The sequence below is a fragment of the Halichoeres trimaculatus genome, unplaced genomic scaffold (genome assembly GCF_033239565.1).
Source record: "Halichoeres trimaculatus isolate MK-OKI-2021-1 unplaced genomic scaffold, fHalTri1.1 fHalTri1_scaffold_10, whole genome shotgun sequence".
Taxonomy (NCBI): Eukaryota; Metazoa; Chordata; class Actinopteri; order Labriformes; family Labridae; genus Halichoeres; species Halichoeres trimaculatus.
In genome coordinates, this window is record NW_027437187.1 from 21,149,737 (window position 1) to 21,166,294 (window position 16,558).

At 38.9% G+C, this 16,558-nt stretch overlaps 1 protein-coding gene across 4 annotated transcripts in view; it reads right to left on the reverse strand.

The window, feature by feature from the left end:
• Positions 1 to 7,374: 7,374 nt before the first annotated feature.
• Positions 7,375 to 16,558, reverse strand: part of slco3a1a (solute carrier organic anion transporter family member 3A1a) — a 132,766-nt gene continuing 123,582 nt past the window's right edge. For all 4 annotated transcript variants that reach the window (XM_074678301.1, XM_074678302.1, XM_074678300.1 and 1 more), the window contains 8 exons: positions 13,734 to 13,832; positions 13,380 to 13,652; positions 12,242 to 12,406; positions 11,944 to 12,142; positions 10,660 to 10,822; positions 9,989 to 10,161; positions 9,836 to 9,900; positions 7,375 to 8,279 (listed from right to left, as the gene is read on the reverse strand). In XM_074678301.1, coding sequence (XP_074534402.1) covers positions 7,927 to 8,279; positions 9,836 to 9,900; positions 9,989 to 10,161; positions 10,660 to 10,822; positions 11,944 to 12,142; positions 12,242 to 12,406; positions 13,380 to 13,652; positions 13,734 to 13,832 — 1,490 coding nt within the window. In that variant the 3' untranslated portion in view covers positions 7,375 to 7,926. The remainder of the gene's footprint in view (positions 8,280 to 9,835; positions 9,901 to 9,988; positions 10,162 to 10,659; positions 10,823 to 11,943; positions 12,143 to 12,241; positions 12,407 to 13,379; positions 13,653 to 13,733; positions 13,833 to 16,558) is intronic.

Below are 16,558 nucleotides of genomic sequence, written 5' to 3' on the forward strand. Positions count from 1 at the left end.
ACAGTTACGCAGCAATACAGTTTGAAACGTGTCAGCAAGCAACAATCTATGTTTCCCAAGTTAACATGTTAACATTGTGTGTTGTTTCATTTATCTGATTTATTTATTTTACTGACCCATGCTGCTATATATAAGTGAAACACTGAGCACTTTCTGTCTTGTCACTCTGACCAAGGTATGATGTGTTTGCGTCGTGAATGCAATCACTCTTTCTGCAAGACAAATCTACCCTTGGGTATAAATAAAGGAAAGTTGAAGTTGAAAAAATAATAAAAGTAATAATAAAAGAATAAGCTATCTTAAATAGTGTTGATTGTTGGAAGCATTTCATATTACCCAATCAGTTTCTCAAGACCAACAAGGGGATCCCAACCCCTACTTCCACACAACTCTTATTTTATTACTTGAGAAAACAAGTGTAGTCATTCATTAAAAATACAGAAAAAAATGAATGTATTGTTTTCTTCTGGATCACTAGATTTTTCAGTCCTTAAATCCACTCTTTGCCGTGATGTGCTGTCTGATGTGTTGACCTTTAAAAGATGCTCCTCTGATACAGTTATCAAGCTACCATTTACTGGGGATTTTTTTTATAAACATTCTTAAAAGATTGGTTTTGTGTTATTCTTGAGATAAAAAGATAATTAGCTGGAACATTTAACAGAAGGTTCAGGGTCTGAAGCAGTAAACCAAACATAGGACAGCTAAGTTAATTGTAATAGTGTGACTATTTTTTTCCCCGGTAAGATGATGAAGGTTTTCTATTTCTCTCATTTAAAAAATGCTTTCTGATGAAGAGACATTTTTCTTTCTTTCTTTCTTTTTTAGACCTCTGGATGCTTTAGTTTTTTTCTTGTACAAAGCTGGTCTGGTGACGTTTGAATAGAAATGCATCAGACCATACATCTTGTTGCTCACCAAAGGCCCTGCTGCTGTACCTAGCCTTTTCTTTGATGACACATTTTTGAAACCTTATGGTTTTTCAGAAAAAAAAACACTTGCTGGAAATGCTTGCAATTTGGTGCACTGATGATTACTTCACCTCCAGCACAGAGACATTCACTGCAAAGAGCAGTTTCACTTAAACCAACAATCAACATTAAAGTTCACAAACTGCTGCACAATTTAGTCCTGATGAAGCACTGGGTGTAATCTTGTTAACATTTTAATTATCTATAAGTTACAAACATTTGTTCACTTCGGCCGTTTTAATTACAACAGCTTTATTAGCTGCACTAGAAGCTATCAGTGTAACTAATACAGCATGGCTGTTGCTGTTCCAGTCTTCCATAAATAACTAAGAAAAAGAATTATGGCGTAAAAATGCTGCTTTGGTCCTTCTCATCCTTAACCAATCACATGCCATGGAAATGTCCAGTCTTGCGTGACAGACTTTAAATAAACTGAAGGGTTTATTTTGATCTGTTTGCAGACTATCACTCAAACACATGATAGCAGAGCACATGATAGCAGAGCACATGGCTGGCTGGCTGGTGTTTGCAAACTAGACATTAATTCATCAATGCAAATGTAAAGTGTGGGGTCCGTCTGTTTAAAAAATGTCATGCATATATTATCTGAACAATTGGGTTGAGATAAAGAGCTAATTTACATGAAATGAAAGTGCAGCTGGAGCCACGAGAGAGCACATAATGACAAGTCTCATAATCTTGTTTACCCAGGTTGTAATATTATCTAATATTATCTAACACTGATTCAATATTAAAACTGTGTGTTCTGCATGTAAATACACTCTTATATTGTAAAAACTCAGCACTGCTGTAATCTACTGCAGATATTCTTGTTGAAAAATCAGCATCCAAGCATGAAAGTGGAAATGTCAGCAGGCCAGACTCAGTCACTCCACTGGATTTTCATCGACTGATTCACTCAGACATAAGTCAAAGCCCTCCACAGAGGATTTATTACTTTATTTTTCCTTCTTCAGATGTTGTGTAACACTTTGCACCCATTAGGCTAATTGACGCCTTGTGATTGAAAGAGAAAAGTCTTGCCTGCAGCAGCTTCTATTTCCAGCTCGGTGGCTTTTTTTTTTCCTTCGTGTTTCAGTGAGGACGTCTCCCTGAGTCTCTGAGTTGCATTTTGCGTGTCTTTGAAGTGTCAGGAACCAGGAGTGAGATGTGTATCAGAGGCTGTTGTTGTCTGAGGCAGATTCTGCTGATACTGCTGACGTTGTCACACTGGAGCTTGTTTCTTGTCTTGTTGAAGGGTGTCGTGTATTATTATTAGACTTTACAACTACTTGAGAACTACATACAAAAGTAAAACACACTTCCCAACCTTATTTTCCAGCGTATGTAAAGCCTGTGTTAAAAAGTCCTTCAGAGTTTGATGTGATGTCTGGATATTTCTCTGTTTCTGAAGCTGCTTCTGAATATCAGCCAACAGTAAAAGTTCAAATGAAGCAGTAATTTATTATTTAATGTTTACACTGTATAAATGATGTATCAAATCAATGATTCAGTAAAACTGTGGTAATTATTCCAGTCTTGCAGCCTGTTTGTTTTTATTAAATCATGTTGGAAGATGACACAGTGCCTTGATAAATGTCTGTGCTCTGAAATTAAAAAGCATAATTCTGGCTCAGTTGTTTGAAAACTGCAGTGCAGACCAGCTGCAGCTTTTATTTTGATTCATTTAAAATATTTCCAGGACAAGAATTTTTGATCACTCCTCCAACTCACAGCCTGTAAAATGTCCATGCTGCCTTCACACACCAAACCAAACTCCCCTGACTCTGCACCGCTGAGACCGACAAAGGGTCAGACACTAATTGGCTGGTTTTGGGGGAAATGTGATCAGACTACAAAGAAATGTCATCCCTTATTTGTGGCTGTTAGCTTGGCAAAATGTGAGGGTAGGGCCTGATTTTGTTACAGTACTTATCCCAAAATAATGTCTTGGTTGCTGGTCACAAGGAAAAGACAACCTCCAAAGAGCAATGCCCAACACTTTGAACAGAACTCCCTAAACAATAATGATCCATTACCAATAATGACACTGTTATGAGATGAAGGTTTCATGAGGACATGCGGAGGCTGATATTGATTTAATTTGATTTGAATCTGCTGTTTGTGGCTTTCATTTTTACCTTGAAAGGGTCATTACTCTTACAAATGAGACATCTGGTTTCATGTTGCTTTCAATTTGCTCTGGATGTCTTTGGGACATGTTTGATGGGAAGGTTGGGCAGACTGTCTTACTGATGTTACCTCTTAGTTGTGGAATCATTCTGAAATCATTCAGTTATCACCATGAAAATAGATAAAAATGACTTCTAGTCTGCTGCTGCTGTGTGGAGAACTGTCAGGACCTTTCTGATGTTCTGCCAGGTTTAAGTTTCCAGGGTGGAAAGGAAACACAAAGAAGCAAAACTTATTTTGTTATTGAGGTAAGGATTCACAGAAAACCCAAAGGGGGTATTATATTTTAGGCTTAAGGCTTATACTGTCCCTCAGGTACCCCCTTAGTAGCTTTACATGATTGACTGCTCAAAAATCTTTATTATTGTCATACTGAAACACTACATTTAAGCTGCTGTCTCTTTGAGACTCCCCACTCCACAAACCCCCTTCCCTCAGACCTTGGTGTCTGAGGCCCACACCTCAAACATGAACCATCCAAGAGATCATGATATGATGATCGCATCATTACAGAAAGTCTTGTGAATATCTTGTGCTATTTTTAGAACTGCTTTGAACTGTTTGCAAACAACAAAACATGGTTGTGCACTGTGTATAAAAGCTGACAGACTAATTGGTTTAAAATAACTGATTCCTACATTGAAGTAATAATTGTGCTAATGTTGGAACTGAAAAATGTGATCATTTTTTGAAAAAAAAAAAAAAGCCTTTTTAGCATTCAATGCAAGCATCATATTTCAAGAAAATCTGCACATGAGCAACAAAACACTTTCATCTCTATCCTTGTTTGTCATTTTATTTTACCCTTATGAACCACGTTCCTTTGAGCCAATGAAACAACTTCTGCAAATCTCTATTTAAATGTTAGCTGTAATCTTCTCAAATTGTTTTAGAGGTACATCAAAAATTCTGATGTGTATTAACAAACTCAAACTGTATGATCTGCTGTAAGGTCAGCAGTTTTCAAGAAATTAAATAAAGCAATGATACAAAATAAATCATCGAAACATTAGTAGATGACAGAATTTCTTTGTGCATCTCTAACTGTATACTTATTCCCTGACTTATAACATGTACAGATCTACCCTAAATATTTCCATTTTGAAAAGTGACTGTATGCAAGACTCTAATAGCTATCCAAGAATAAGCTTTAAATCTGCTGTGCAAATCAAAACGTGAGTGCTCTGTGTGCATGTGTGGTCCATTAAACTTCTCAGCTCCATATTTCATCATATTTTCCTAAGTGAGCACTTAGCACTTAGCACTATGCTGAGAATATGTGATGAGACATGAATACTTGTATCTGAGCCTTCATTAGCTTCCATCTACAGGGTCTGTTTTTAAAGGTGAAGGTAAGTAATGGAGTGTTTATTTTTGGATACAGTATGGAGAGTAAATGTTATGTATGGTTGTGTCTGTGAACCAATGGGCATCCCAGGACACTTCATCCTTAAGACATTCTGGCAATTAAGTAGTTCCAGGTAAATAGAGAAGACAGTTAATTTTTGGTGTCAAGGCATTACCAGGAACTACTGAAAGGAGGAGACTTTTTCGCCTGTCTGCATGAATTCTGCGGTACAGCACTGTTCAATACTGCTCAAGAGGGTGTGTTATTCATATAGCATATACACAGACAGAGATGGCTGTAAGTATTTAAGAAACTTGAGACACCTGATGGAATTGGTAGCACCAACTTTCAAGGCTTGATCTCCATTGCAGCAGAACAGCTTTAAGTTGTTAAACGTTTTTTTTTCTTCTATAATTTTGAAATGTACATTGTTTTTCAGTTTTGGGTGACATTACCATTTTTTTTCTTAACCTCCGACAGTTCACCTTTTATTTTTGTACCATTTCAAGTTATTCATTTTGTGATCTAAAACTTTGGACAAGTAGTGTTTTTACAGTGGTGGCCAAAATTATTAGACAGATCTGATAATACTGGCCTTTTAGTTCTCTCCTAAACATCATTCAACATGCAGATGGTTGCTGTGAGCGCAAGTATTAGATGAAGTGTCAGGTCCTGTCAAACCCAATCCAGAAGCTAAGAAGTAGCATTTCGAAATAACCTGGTGCTGATAATCTCATTTTAAAGGTCCCATATTATGCAAAAATCACTTTATTAAGTCTTTTAGTGAAATTTGTGGGTATTTGGCTTTCCTCCCAGCCCACAAAATGTGATAATTAATAACAAAACCTGTACATAGTAGTGTTTGTGAATGTAAAATCCTGACCTAAAACAAGCTGTTTGGATTTGGGGGATTTGCTGACGTCACTGATTCCCTTTTTTGACCAATCAGGAGCAAGTCTGACCTGATTGGTCCACCGGGGCAGATTCCCCCCGAACCCCCTGCCTGCTGGACAGAAATCTCTCTCCAGTAAAACTGTGCATGTGTGTGCCAGTCACTTAATGACCAACTGCTTTTCCAACTTTGGACAGTCCAACAGAGGGCTAGCAAATAGACTGGTCCTGAGTCCAGGCGCATTACCAACCATCCATCAACAAACCTCGGACCCTGGAAATGTGAGTATTTTAAATGCTGTGTGCTGTGGAGCAGATGTAAGAGCTTTTCCTCAGTGTCCCCCCCTGTCTCTGTGTTAGCTTCAGGATGCTAACTTTAACTGTGGTTAGCCTGTTGTTTTAGCCTGTAATGTTACGGTAAACAAGCTTCGCTGTTTTCTAAACATTGTGCACTCGTCCTGCCGCTCTCAGTGACGCGGAAGGGCGGTATCAGTGGTGGCTCATTTACATATGAAGGTCACGCTCACTAAATCAGACCGTTCTGAACAGAGGGGCTATGAGAGCCTGGAAACAATGCTGCTGTGCTTGATTTATTGGCTTATTGGACCAAAACATGTTACTACCATTTCATGAAGACATCATATTAAACTGCAGAAAAGGATTTTAATATGGGACCTTTAAAGTGTGGATTACAATCAGTGTTATATCTAGAAGGGAGACTTTTTCAAGATCACTTAGAAAGTCCTCACAGTTTCTTTAATGTCCTGTTTTTTTAAGGTTAAAGGACCTGTCCTTGTGATGGCTTTTATTCTGTGGTTTATAGAGCATCATCATAATGATGGGTCGTTTCATTTGGTTTGGTTTTTTGGGGGTATTTTGGTCAGTTAAAAAAACAACTGAAATCTCTGTGATAAGCCAATTATTCTTCTTATTTGTATAAATCATTTCCTCTTTAAGAAAATGTTTTCCTCTCAGTTTCATGTTTTTTTCTTTTTGTGAAAATGTTATTGATGGTTCTGTTCATAAAAACACAATTTAAACAAAAGACAAAGCACATCTCCAAAGAGATAGGTCTAAAAAAACACTCATGTTTAATTAATTTTCTGAAAAATAATTTATTTCCAGAGTAAAATAAACCATATGTTGCCATACAAAAAGAGTAAGAAAAGGGACACTGTCCAAACTGTGACTGCAGAGATAAGTAGAGTGACAGGTGGCATGTGCTGCGTTATGTTGAAGATTTCCTACAAAACAAGACCTGGAATAAATCCAGTGTGTTGTTGATGATGTTTACCTTGTTCGACTTTGCACGCGCAGCTTTCTGTGTCATTTCTGTAACTTTTATTCCAGATTTAACAGGCCTATACAAAGACACAGACTCTGCTCCTTTTAATGCAACATACTAACTTCACTTCTACGAATTGTCCCAAATCTTCTGTGACACCAAACACACACATTTCAAATAATTAGATTATATATCATTATAGTTTGCTCTCAAATATAATCTAATAAAACATCCTGGGCCTAGTTAAACAAATATATTACTTTTCTTTACTTTTTTGTGAATTCCAAACACACAGAAACATTACTTATTTTCCTCTTTGCTCTTCCATGAGATGCAAAAGCCAAAAGAAAAAACAATCCGCATTCTTCTTTGAATAATCCCTTATTAAGACATATTAGGCTGAATAACTCAAATGAAAAATAATGCTATATATGAGAAACAAACCTGCTGTCTGACTCAAAAGTACTTACAAACAAAGACATATCAGACACAAATTGCACATGTTCACCTATGAGACAAGACTTCACCGTCTAGTCTAAACAGTATAAAAACAGTGCCTGTTATCCAGCAAGAAAAAACGGATGCATCCTGACATAAAAACGATCAGTGTAAGTTTTCAGATATGATTTCTGGACATTTAAAACATCTAATAGGCCACTAAAACAACCCAGTTTGGGTATTCTGTCTTCTTTTTTTTACAGGAAACCATTCTGCATCAAAACATAACTACAGTATTAGTTTGTAAACACTTGGCAACTCTTAAATATGTATGAGTAACAGACGAACTGAACGTTTTTTCTTTGATGATAGTAATCTCATTTCTGAATGAGAGACAGACAGAACACACAGTGCACTGACTGAAAGGAAACTGTCATTTTTCACACAACCCACAGGAATCATGACAGACCTCGACAAATATGGCAGCTACAGTTTCAGTAACATCATGTCCATGTGCTAAGAATCAGCTAGGACTGAGCAAAACAGAGGGGTACTCGTCATCTATACCATCAGAGTCAATGCAGGAGTTGAAAACCTCGCTGGTACGTAAACGACTACAATGGACCCTTTGAAAGTTTACCCAACCTGTGGAGCAACTTCCACTGTGACCTGAACAAACCGTTAAATAGATTGCCTTTATCAAAAAACAAATGATTTCCTCCTTTCAAGAGAAGAACAAAATCATCAAATATTCCTTTAGAGTGTATAAATGTCCACATTGTCCTTTTTTGTGTAATAAACTATAAAACTGACTCCATGTTTTCACAAAACTCATGGTCCTCCAGGTTGTATATAAACTTTGTCCTGTCCACTAGTTTGGGGCCTTCCGTGAGTGATGGGTAAAACTCAGTGGGCGTCATGTGACCCTCATGACTCTTGATGTACTTCTTGTAGTTCCTGCGTAAACAATACCATGTGGTGGCGTAGAGGAGGAAAGCCACCCCCTTGAGGATGATGGCGAGGCTCACGTACAGATGCCTGTATTTCACGTTGTTGTACAGCAGGCAAGCACCCTTATCGCCGCAGTCTGAACTCCAGAAAAGGCAAGAGGAGTCGATCGCAGCACCGAAAATCAGAGGAGGGGGGATGAAACCTGGAGAACAGAAACACAGAATGAGCTGAAATATACTGTGAGCTTTATAAAAATGAAAATGTACTTTGTGGGAATAAGCGGGACAAAACTGAACTAAATATTTTCTCCAAATTATAACAGGATGAATTATCAAAAATGTAAATCTCTTATTCTAGAAACTGATGTTAAACTTCAGTTCTATTTGTCTTCCATATCTCCATTTTTGCACATCATTAGGATCCTGGTTGTGCATGCGTGTCTGTAAAAAAATACAACCTCCCCTAGGTCTTAATAAAGTATGTCATTTTGTCTCAAAAGACTCCATTTACTACTGAGTCTGTCATACATGCAGTTATGTATCTGTGATCTCAGCTTCTTAGAAAAGCACTTAAAAAAACAAACAAAAAACCCCACAATACTCTACTGAATGACATACAATCTATAATCTATAATTTTACTTTAAAGCTCTGATGTTTTCATGCCCACTATATGTATCTGGAGAGCCTCAGGCAAATGTCCCCTATGGTGTACTAAACAGATGTATTTTACTCAAGTTCTACTTTGAAGTGGCATTAATGTCTTCATAACTCTTCTACTTGTATGGGATTAGATTGGATTCATCATGAACACACAGTGATAGTAACTAAAGTAAAAGTAATACAAACAACACAGGATAACTCAACAGTATCTCTCATTGTTCAATCATAATTCTTCCAGAACACCTGCTCATTATTACATTACTTCATTACTGCTCATTGTTTTTAAAATATTTTTCTAAACAAGGGGAAAGTTCAAAATAAAATGGTCTATTTTCAGTTAAGATAGAGGCTGCAGGATTGTCCTGAAAATTAAAATGTCAACTTTTACAGGAATATTCCTGCTCAATTGTCACTTCTGGGCTCCTATACATGTGTGTCAGAGTCTGTGTTTGCCTCAACCCCCTCCCCTGTCTGTAAGTTGATGTTTTGGTTGTATCAGGATGTTTCTGGGCAGAGAGTAGGCGTGGTTACCTACTTTCTAGCACAGAGCAAGAAAAACACAACCAAATTGAAAAAAAAACTCAAGATAAAGCCTGCTCTTAAATGAGGGTCAAGCTTGGCTCGGCTTTACTTGCTTTCAGGCACTTAGACAGCTGCTCCGAAGAACATCGCGATTTGGCTTTCTGCAAAAAATTAATTAACCTTTGTAGGTATGCGTAAAAAAAACAGTGAGTCTCTCCCATGTAGAAATGCAATGTTGCAGGTGGTTGCTAGGCTAGCAGTCACGGCTGGAGGCGGTTGGTGGGTGTGCGCTGCTGCTGGCACTGAGCCAAGGAGGAGGAGCTCAATTCGAATTTGTGTTAACCAACAAGAAACAAAATTTTGTGCAAACCCCACCTTTAAGTCTGTGAGTTTTCATGTGACTTGGATTACACCTTGGACATTTTATCGCCCCATTAACACTCAATCATGCTTTTATTTTTATTTTTTTCAAATGTAGCAACTACAGCAAATCCTGTAGCAAAATCCTACAGCAAAATTTCAACCTGGTGTCTTAATTAATGTTTTGACTTTTGATAGTTTTTCAGTCGCACTTACCAAGGAGTCGCAGCAACAGAAACAACACTCCAAGTGCGTAGGATTTCAGTTCAGGACTCACAGTCCTTCAAGAGAAGCAAAGAATATGTATTACTTGTTTATTGCTTTCCAGAGCACTGCACACTTTAATATGTTTCTATAGTCACAACATACCTGATCAGGATGATAACAGAGGGAGTCTGAGCCATGGCCCCGACCAGGCTGCAGGCGCAGATCACGCACAGGAAGATGAGGAAAACCTGCTGGCAGCCTGGCGACGGACATTTTCCTGGAATAGCTGTGGCCAATGCACTCTCACTGGAAACACAGCTACATCCTGTCAGGTTCTGTGGAGGTAAGGACAGGAGGGGGTTCATTTTAGAGCAACGTAAACAGGTTAATAAAACACATGAAGTCATAAAATACATGGTCCTGGTTACTTTAATGTTTGGAGTAGAGTATGGAAAAAGTGCAGAGGAAATGAGGGATCTTGCTTGTACATCTGCACAGAGTTACTGCTGAAGCTGCTGCAGTGATAGAGGGTCTGTGCTGCTGAGTACAGAGAAATGCACCGCATGTGATTTGAATATAGAAGACTGTAATCTGTTCATCAGTGGATCTAATCAAGAAACAACCCCAGTAATGCTTGATTGGTTAATATGTAAAAGCTGACAAAAGAATCATGGATGGTCTGTTTTTTGTTCACTGTGGGTATATAATCAGTTGTTCAAAGAGAAACTAAAGGAAGTTATCCCTGCAGCACGATCAGGCAGAAGATAAACACAAACCATGACTGTGTTTTCCTGACTTAGTTTGTAGTGACTGATCATTTTTAAGGTAGAGACCTGAGAGGAGCTGATCTGAGAGTTTCCTGTATGAGAGCAGCCAGCAAAGCAGGAAGACAGGTAGGTGACTCCGTTTGCTCCGCACACGGGGCTGATGGATGAAGTGGAGCAGTTGCAGTGACTGTTGCACTGAGCTTCTGGTTTCTCACCCACCCTCAGAGTCCTGGATGGAGAAATAGACAGAGACCTCAGAGTCATTTCCTGCTGGAAGTAATAACTGTATCTATACAAAAAAAAATATGAAGGAGCAGTCTCTGCCCTTTATGTGGTTCACTTTTAGGATCTCCATGGAAACTGTACTGCACTGGGTTCAGGTAAGCACATCCGAAAGCAGTAAAGGCCTGATATAAAGTCACAGTTACATACACCCATCATTAGCATAGCAAAGCATTATGACACTATGAAGTACAAAAAAGTCAAGTATTCATCTGCTGCAGAATCCTCTTTGACTAAACTGTTCAAAGCATATTTAAAGTCATTGATAACATCCTTCCTATGGACATTTCTTTCTTGTCTAAGAAGAAAACCCAGGGAACACTAGCCTAGTAGAATATCAATATTTTATCACAGGTCAAAGAATCGCAACATATTGCTGTATCGATATTTTTTCACACCTCCACTGAAGTTGTTTTATTGGTGTTTGTAATGCACTGTAAAGCATTCATTTTAGTCATAACTCACACATGATAGCACCTTCATTTGGTTTCTTTTGTCTGCCCTTTGACAGCCCAGGCCTACAATGTGACCAATGAACTGACAGGTAATCAGTCATGAATATCTAAGAGAAAGAAATATCCTGCTATCCTGTTGCATGATAATCTCACTCTAAACCTCTTTGACAAGGATTGTGTCTGATTCAGTCTTTTACATCTGTATTCAGCGTGTGCAGCACCAAGCACCATGAGGCCACTTTCTGAATAGAAAATCTTTTTATAGACTCGATTAGATGACACAAAGTTGTTTGAATAAGAAGTGAGCGCTCTGTGCCCCAATGACCGGCGGTGCTGATAAGAATTTTTATTTGGGCATTTAGATCCTCTGCTATTCACCTTTGATAAGGTCCCATAACCTTGAAAACAGCAGTACTACTCATATTTATGTATTAGAATAACTGTATCCGTATGATAAGAATTAAATGCTTTATAGTTTTATTCACTACCAAAGGAATAAAAATGAAAAAAAATCGAGGAGGAAAAGAAATACTACATGTTTGCTTGGCAGCTCCAAGCTCAACTTGTATCCAACATTTATGATGAATGGCTTCTAGTTTGTATTCTGTCTTACTCGTTGCCATATGTGACGGTCACTCCAGCGACAGGACCTGTGTCACAGCCCAGGAACAGGAAGGAGATGTAGCACGCAGTTGATATCAGGTTGACCAGCATGGCCATGCGGATGGCCCCGAGCGCCGACAGGTTGAGCTTCTTAACCAGGAGACCGCCCATGAAGATCCCCAGACATGCACACGGAATGGCAGTCATACCTTTCAAAATAAAAGGTTTTTAGTCACCTTTTAGTTTAATAGTGATATAAAAGAGGAGCAAGGCTCTCTGTGTTTTTGTGGGAATGTGTGGAGACAGACCTAGCAGCTGGTTTGCTGAAGTGGTAGTGAGGTTAAACTGCTGCTCGAGGTATTTCCCCAGGAAGGCTGCAAAGCCGGCCACGACGGCAATCTCCATACAGGCCGCCAGGATAATGCAGGTGAACACAGGGTTGGACAGGAGGTGCTTGGTTACCTTGGGGATAACTAGTATAACAAAGAAAAAAAGATCATTAATATCTGAGCATGAGAAGGGGGACTTTCCTCTCTAGGCTTACCATGATGTAAATGCCAGACAAAAAAAACACAAAGGTCAATCAATTTATTTCCTACACTTAAAAACACAAAAATGTATAATATTGGTAATCAAAACTATTACTACAGTCCATTGATGGATTGTACAGCTATAGTTTTTCCACAACCAGATGTGTTTTTGAGCAGTGCACATACTGAGAATGGTTTTCTTTCAATGCTTGTGTAAAGTTCATCATATGTAAGTAATTTTCAAGCAAAGTAGTTTACTTCTGGTGGAATTCAAATATTTTTGGTTCAAATCATTTAGGATTTATATATTTTTGATGACGTGCTTTTAAAGGAAACGTTTCCTGAGCTTGTTTTAATCCTCTAAACTCTGCATGTATTTTACACCACGCATTATCAAAAGCTGGATATTAAATCTTTGATCTTTTCTCTGTGTTAATGTTTTACCTCTTGTTATTTCTATTTTTTGACTGTGTTATAATTCCTATACCTATTGGTGATTATTAGCCCTTGCACATTTATTTTTCTTTCATCTCTAGTGACCTTAATATTATTTTATTTAGTTTTATTTCCTTCTCATTTTTGTCATTCATTGCTCCTAAGGTGTTAACTCCTCACTGTTTCCTTCTCTATCTAAAAAATCCAGTCACCCTCTTCCTCACATTTCTTTATTCTTTCCATTTTTATTTGTAAAGCACTTTGTTGCTGTTCTAATATATACCAGCTATACAAAGGTTACTATCAGTATTATCATATATCCGGCAGTATTGAAGACAAAGTTTAATATTTCATAAAAGAACAGAGATTTAAAAAATACAAGGATTGAGAACAGACATATATGAAACATCTTTTAATGCTAGAAAATATTCTTCCTCCGCAATTGGACACTGCAGCATGGCAATAGATCATACACACTCACCCCTGAGTTGCTGACAGCAGGTGGGGCTGTTGGCAGCCTCGTGGTTGCCTATGAGCCCGTTGCTGGACTTTGGAGTCTCATAGTCTGAATTCAGTGATGGAGGAAGCATAACCTGCTCGCTCTCAGCACCTTCCTCTCTGTCCTTAGTCGGCAGTGACTGAGGGAAGCCAAACATCAGGATAGCAGAGCAAAAGAGTAAGGCACCACACAGGAGGAAGCCTGCCCACCAGGCCCCGATCCACCGGGGGTCCTCTGGGGTGATGTTCAGCTTACCTGTGCAGCCAGACAGAAAAGTCAAAACACCACATTTACACAGAAACACACTGCATTTCAAAAACACAGGAGGAAACTCACTGGTGTCAATGAAGATGGCATCCACGTAAAACTTAGTGCAGAGAGAGCCGAGGATGAAGCCACAGGCCGGCCCGAACACCAGGGTGGAGAAGAGGATTCCTGCAGAGACACAAATTTCACATTGAAGTCTAATTCTCTTCACTTTGAACAATCAAAAATATTTTTTTAGAGTAGATGCAGACTTTGTTACAAAAGCCATGAATATTTCACTTCAATTTACATAAATACTATTTATCCCTTCTGTTTAAAGCCATAAAATACCTGCTAAACAAAAAGGTTGATCAGACATCTTTTTGACCATGTCCTCACACTCATGAGATTTCAATACATATCATTTTAATACATCCACAAACACTTGTGCACGTTTAATGAGGACGATAACACATTTACCAAAACAAATCTAGAGCAAAAAGACAACTTTTCATCTGAGCTCCGCTTCTTTCTGGCCTTTTCCAGATTTCTTTGAATCAAGAGCAGCAAACAGGGAAACAGTTTGGGCTGTCAAGAGAGATCAAATCAGGCTATTTGAACCACAAGGCAAGTGCAGCAGTGGTGGCAACACACACACTTAGTGTGACTGCACTTATCACGATCACATGGCTCTGCCTCCTGGCAGGTTAACACAGTATGCAAACAGACCCAAACACACTCTGTGAGGTGGACCCCTGACTACAGGAACCAGTTGTTTTGTGTTCCACTCTGCTGCAGTGGGCAGCTGGAGATTTAAATGTGGTCCAAAAGCCTCATTAGAGCGCTGTCAGCGGGGCAAGAGTCTGGCACTGTGACTCAGACTGCAGGCAGATAATGAAGACTCAAAGCTCAATTTGGGAGACAAATTTCTTCCTGGCTGTATGTCCTGTGATGTGTGATATTATTAGGCCGCAGGATGGAGTGTATTTGGCACACAGACACAGACCAGATCTTCCCTTTAAGTTTGACAAATGCTGTAATGGTAGCTTCAGATTACCGTTAAACTACAATGAAATTATCTCTGCTGTATATCTTCCTCCTGCGGCCCTGCAGCATCACAAACATCTTTCTTTTACTGGCTGCCTGTTGGCCTGAACATCGCTGCTATCAGCACGGTGCCTGCAGTAAGACATTATTTGGATGCCAGGAGGAGCCACTTAACAAACAAGCATGGAAACTGTGACTAAGCTTCATGTTTCCCTCCACTAGTGCTGAGACTGAATGCACAGTCTGCTTCCTGCCCTGACCACCCACATAGGAAGGGACTCAACATGTTCACAGGATTGTAGCCTCATTCACATTGTGGTTTATTCTTCACATGAAGGAAATGGCTCACAGATCTGTTCGGCAAAGACATAGTGCGGACTCGTTTGAGCAAGATGAGGAGAGAAACAAAAAAGTAAAGTTCTGTGTTGTGATGGGAACCCTTTTTCGTCATAACTGAAACAGCTTTGCGGTTAACAGACAGACCAGCCCGGAAATGAGCTGTTAGAGACATTGAGGGCGTAGAGTGTGACGGGTATTTTTTCACCTCCTTCTTCTAAATATTGTGGTTTTGTATTGTGAAAAAAAGAGCTGCATGTCAAACTTGTATCCTCTGCTACTTCAAAATATAAAATCACAGTTAAAAACATATAAGGCACCATCAGCAGCAGCAGCACATGTGCACAGATGGACTTAATCCACAAACTTGTGCAGTGCAGACACACAGGATGGAGCTGCTGTGGCTGCAGACCAATAAAACTGTGTAGCGTAACAACATGTAAAACTGATGTAAAGGATGTCTGCAGTCACTTTGCGTACAATGTGCCTGTGGTGTTGCAAACGAGGCCTGCGCACTCTTCTGTTTTAAGTGTTTCCTTAGAAACCAAGTGTTGTCTTCTCATAGCAACGCATCACGCTAGCACACCACAGGAAGCCCAAAAGAGGAAATTCAGTCAGTGAAATCACCTTTGAAGGGATGACAGTTTAGCAAGACCACAGGTCCTCAACCACTGACTGGATAGATGCCTCTACCCGAGTCCCTGGTTCTGCCATTGCATTAAGAAAGTCTGTCTCCTTGATGATAACATCGTGCCATAGCTCAAATCTAGCATGGGGGGAAAGACTGCTAATCTATGAAGGAACATTCATCCTTATCAATTTGCTGCTTCTGCACAAAAAATGAGGTTGATAATCTTCACATGAAAGAATTAAATGAATACACACTTAAATTTCTTCCCTTTTTTTTAGCTTTAGATTCCAGTTAGAAGAGAGCATGCACCAAGTCCAACCTCTCACTATGAGGATAAGCTAGCATTGATGTGATCAGGCCAAAACAGACAAAGTGCTAGCCTTGCATTGTTTCACTGTAGTTTATTATTACTGTCTTTCCACTCATTTGAGCAGAACTTCTTTAATTTGAAGTATTAACAAGAACAAATTAAATTAAAAAGGGGAATTTAGTAAATTAGGTAACTTTGTAAGTTAGCTTAATACAGAGGCAAATCGCAAAAATCCCAGGAAGTAGTCTGGTCCAAAACACTGATTTGTTGTCACTACTCTAGCTGTTGCTTCATATTTGTTGTATCTTTAGCTGGTTGACAAAGTTGATACAACACTTATGTCAGGACAGTAAGTACATATTGTTGACAGCAGACAGTTAGCTTGGATGGACAAAGAATGAAAGATTAGCAAGTTATTCTTTGCTAAAGCTAACAAATTCTGTCTACCAGCTCTGTTAATTTTTTTCATAACAAAATAAAAAAAAACTTCAAATGAGTTACTGTACATAAAAGGGTAAAATACTTTACACTAAGCTAACTACAACTACACCCAACTAGCTCTGAAATACAGATGAGGGGAATTAAATGATT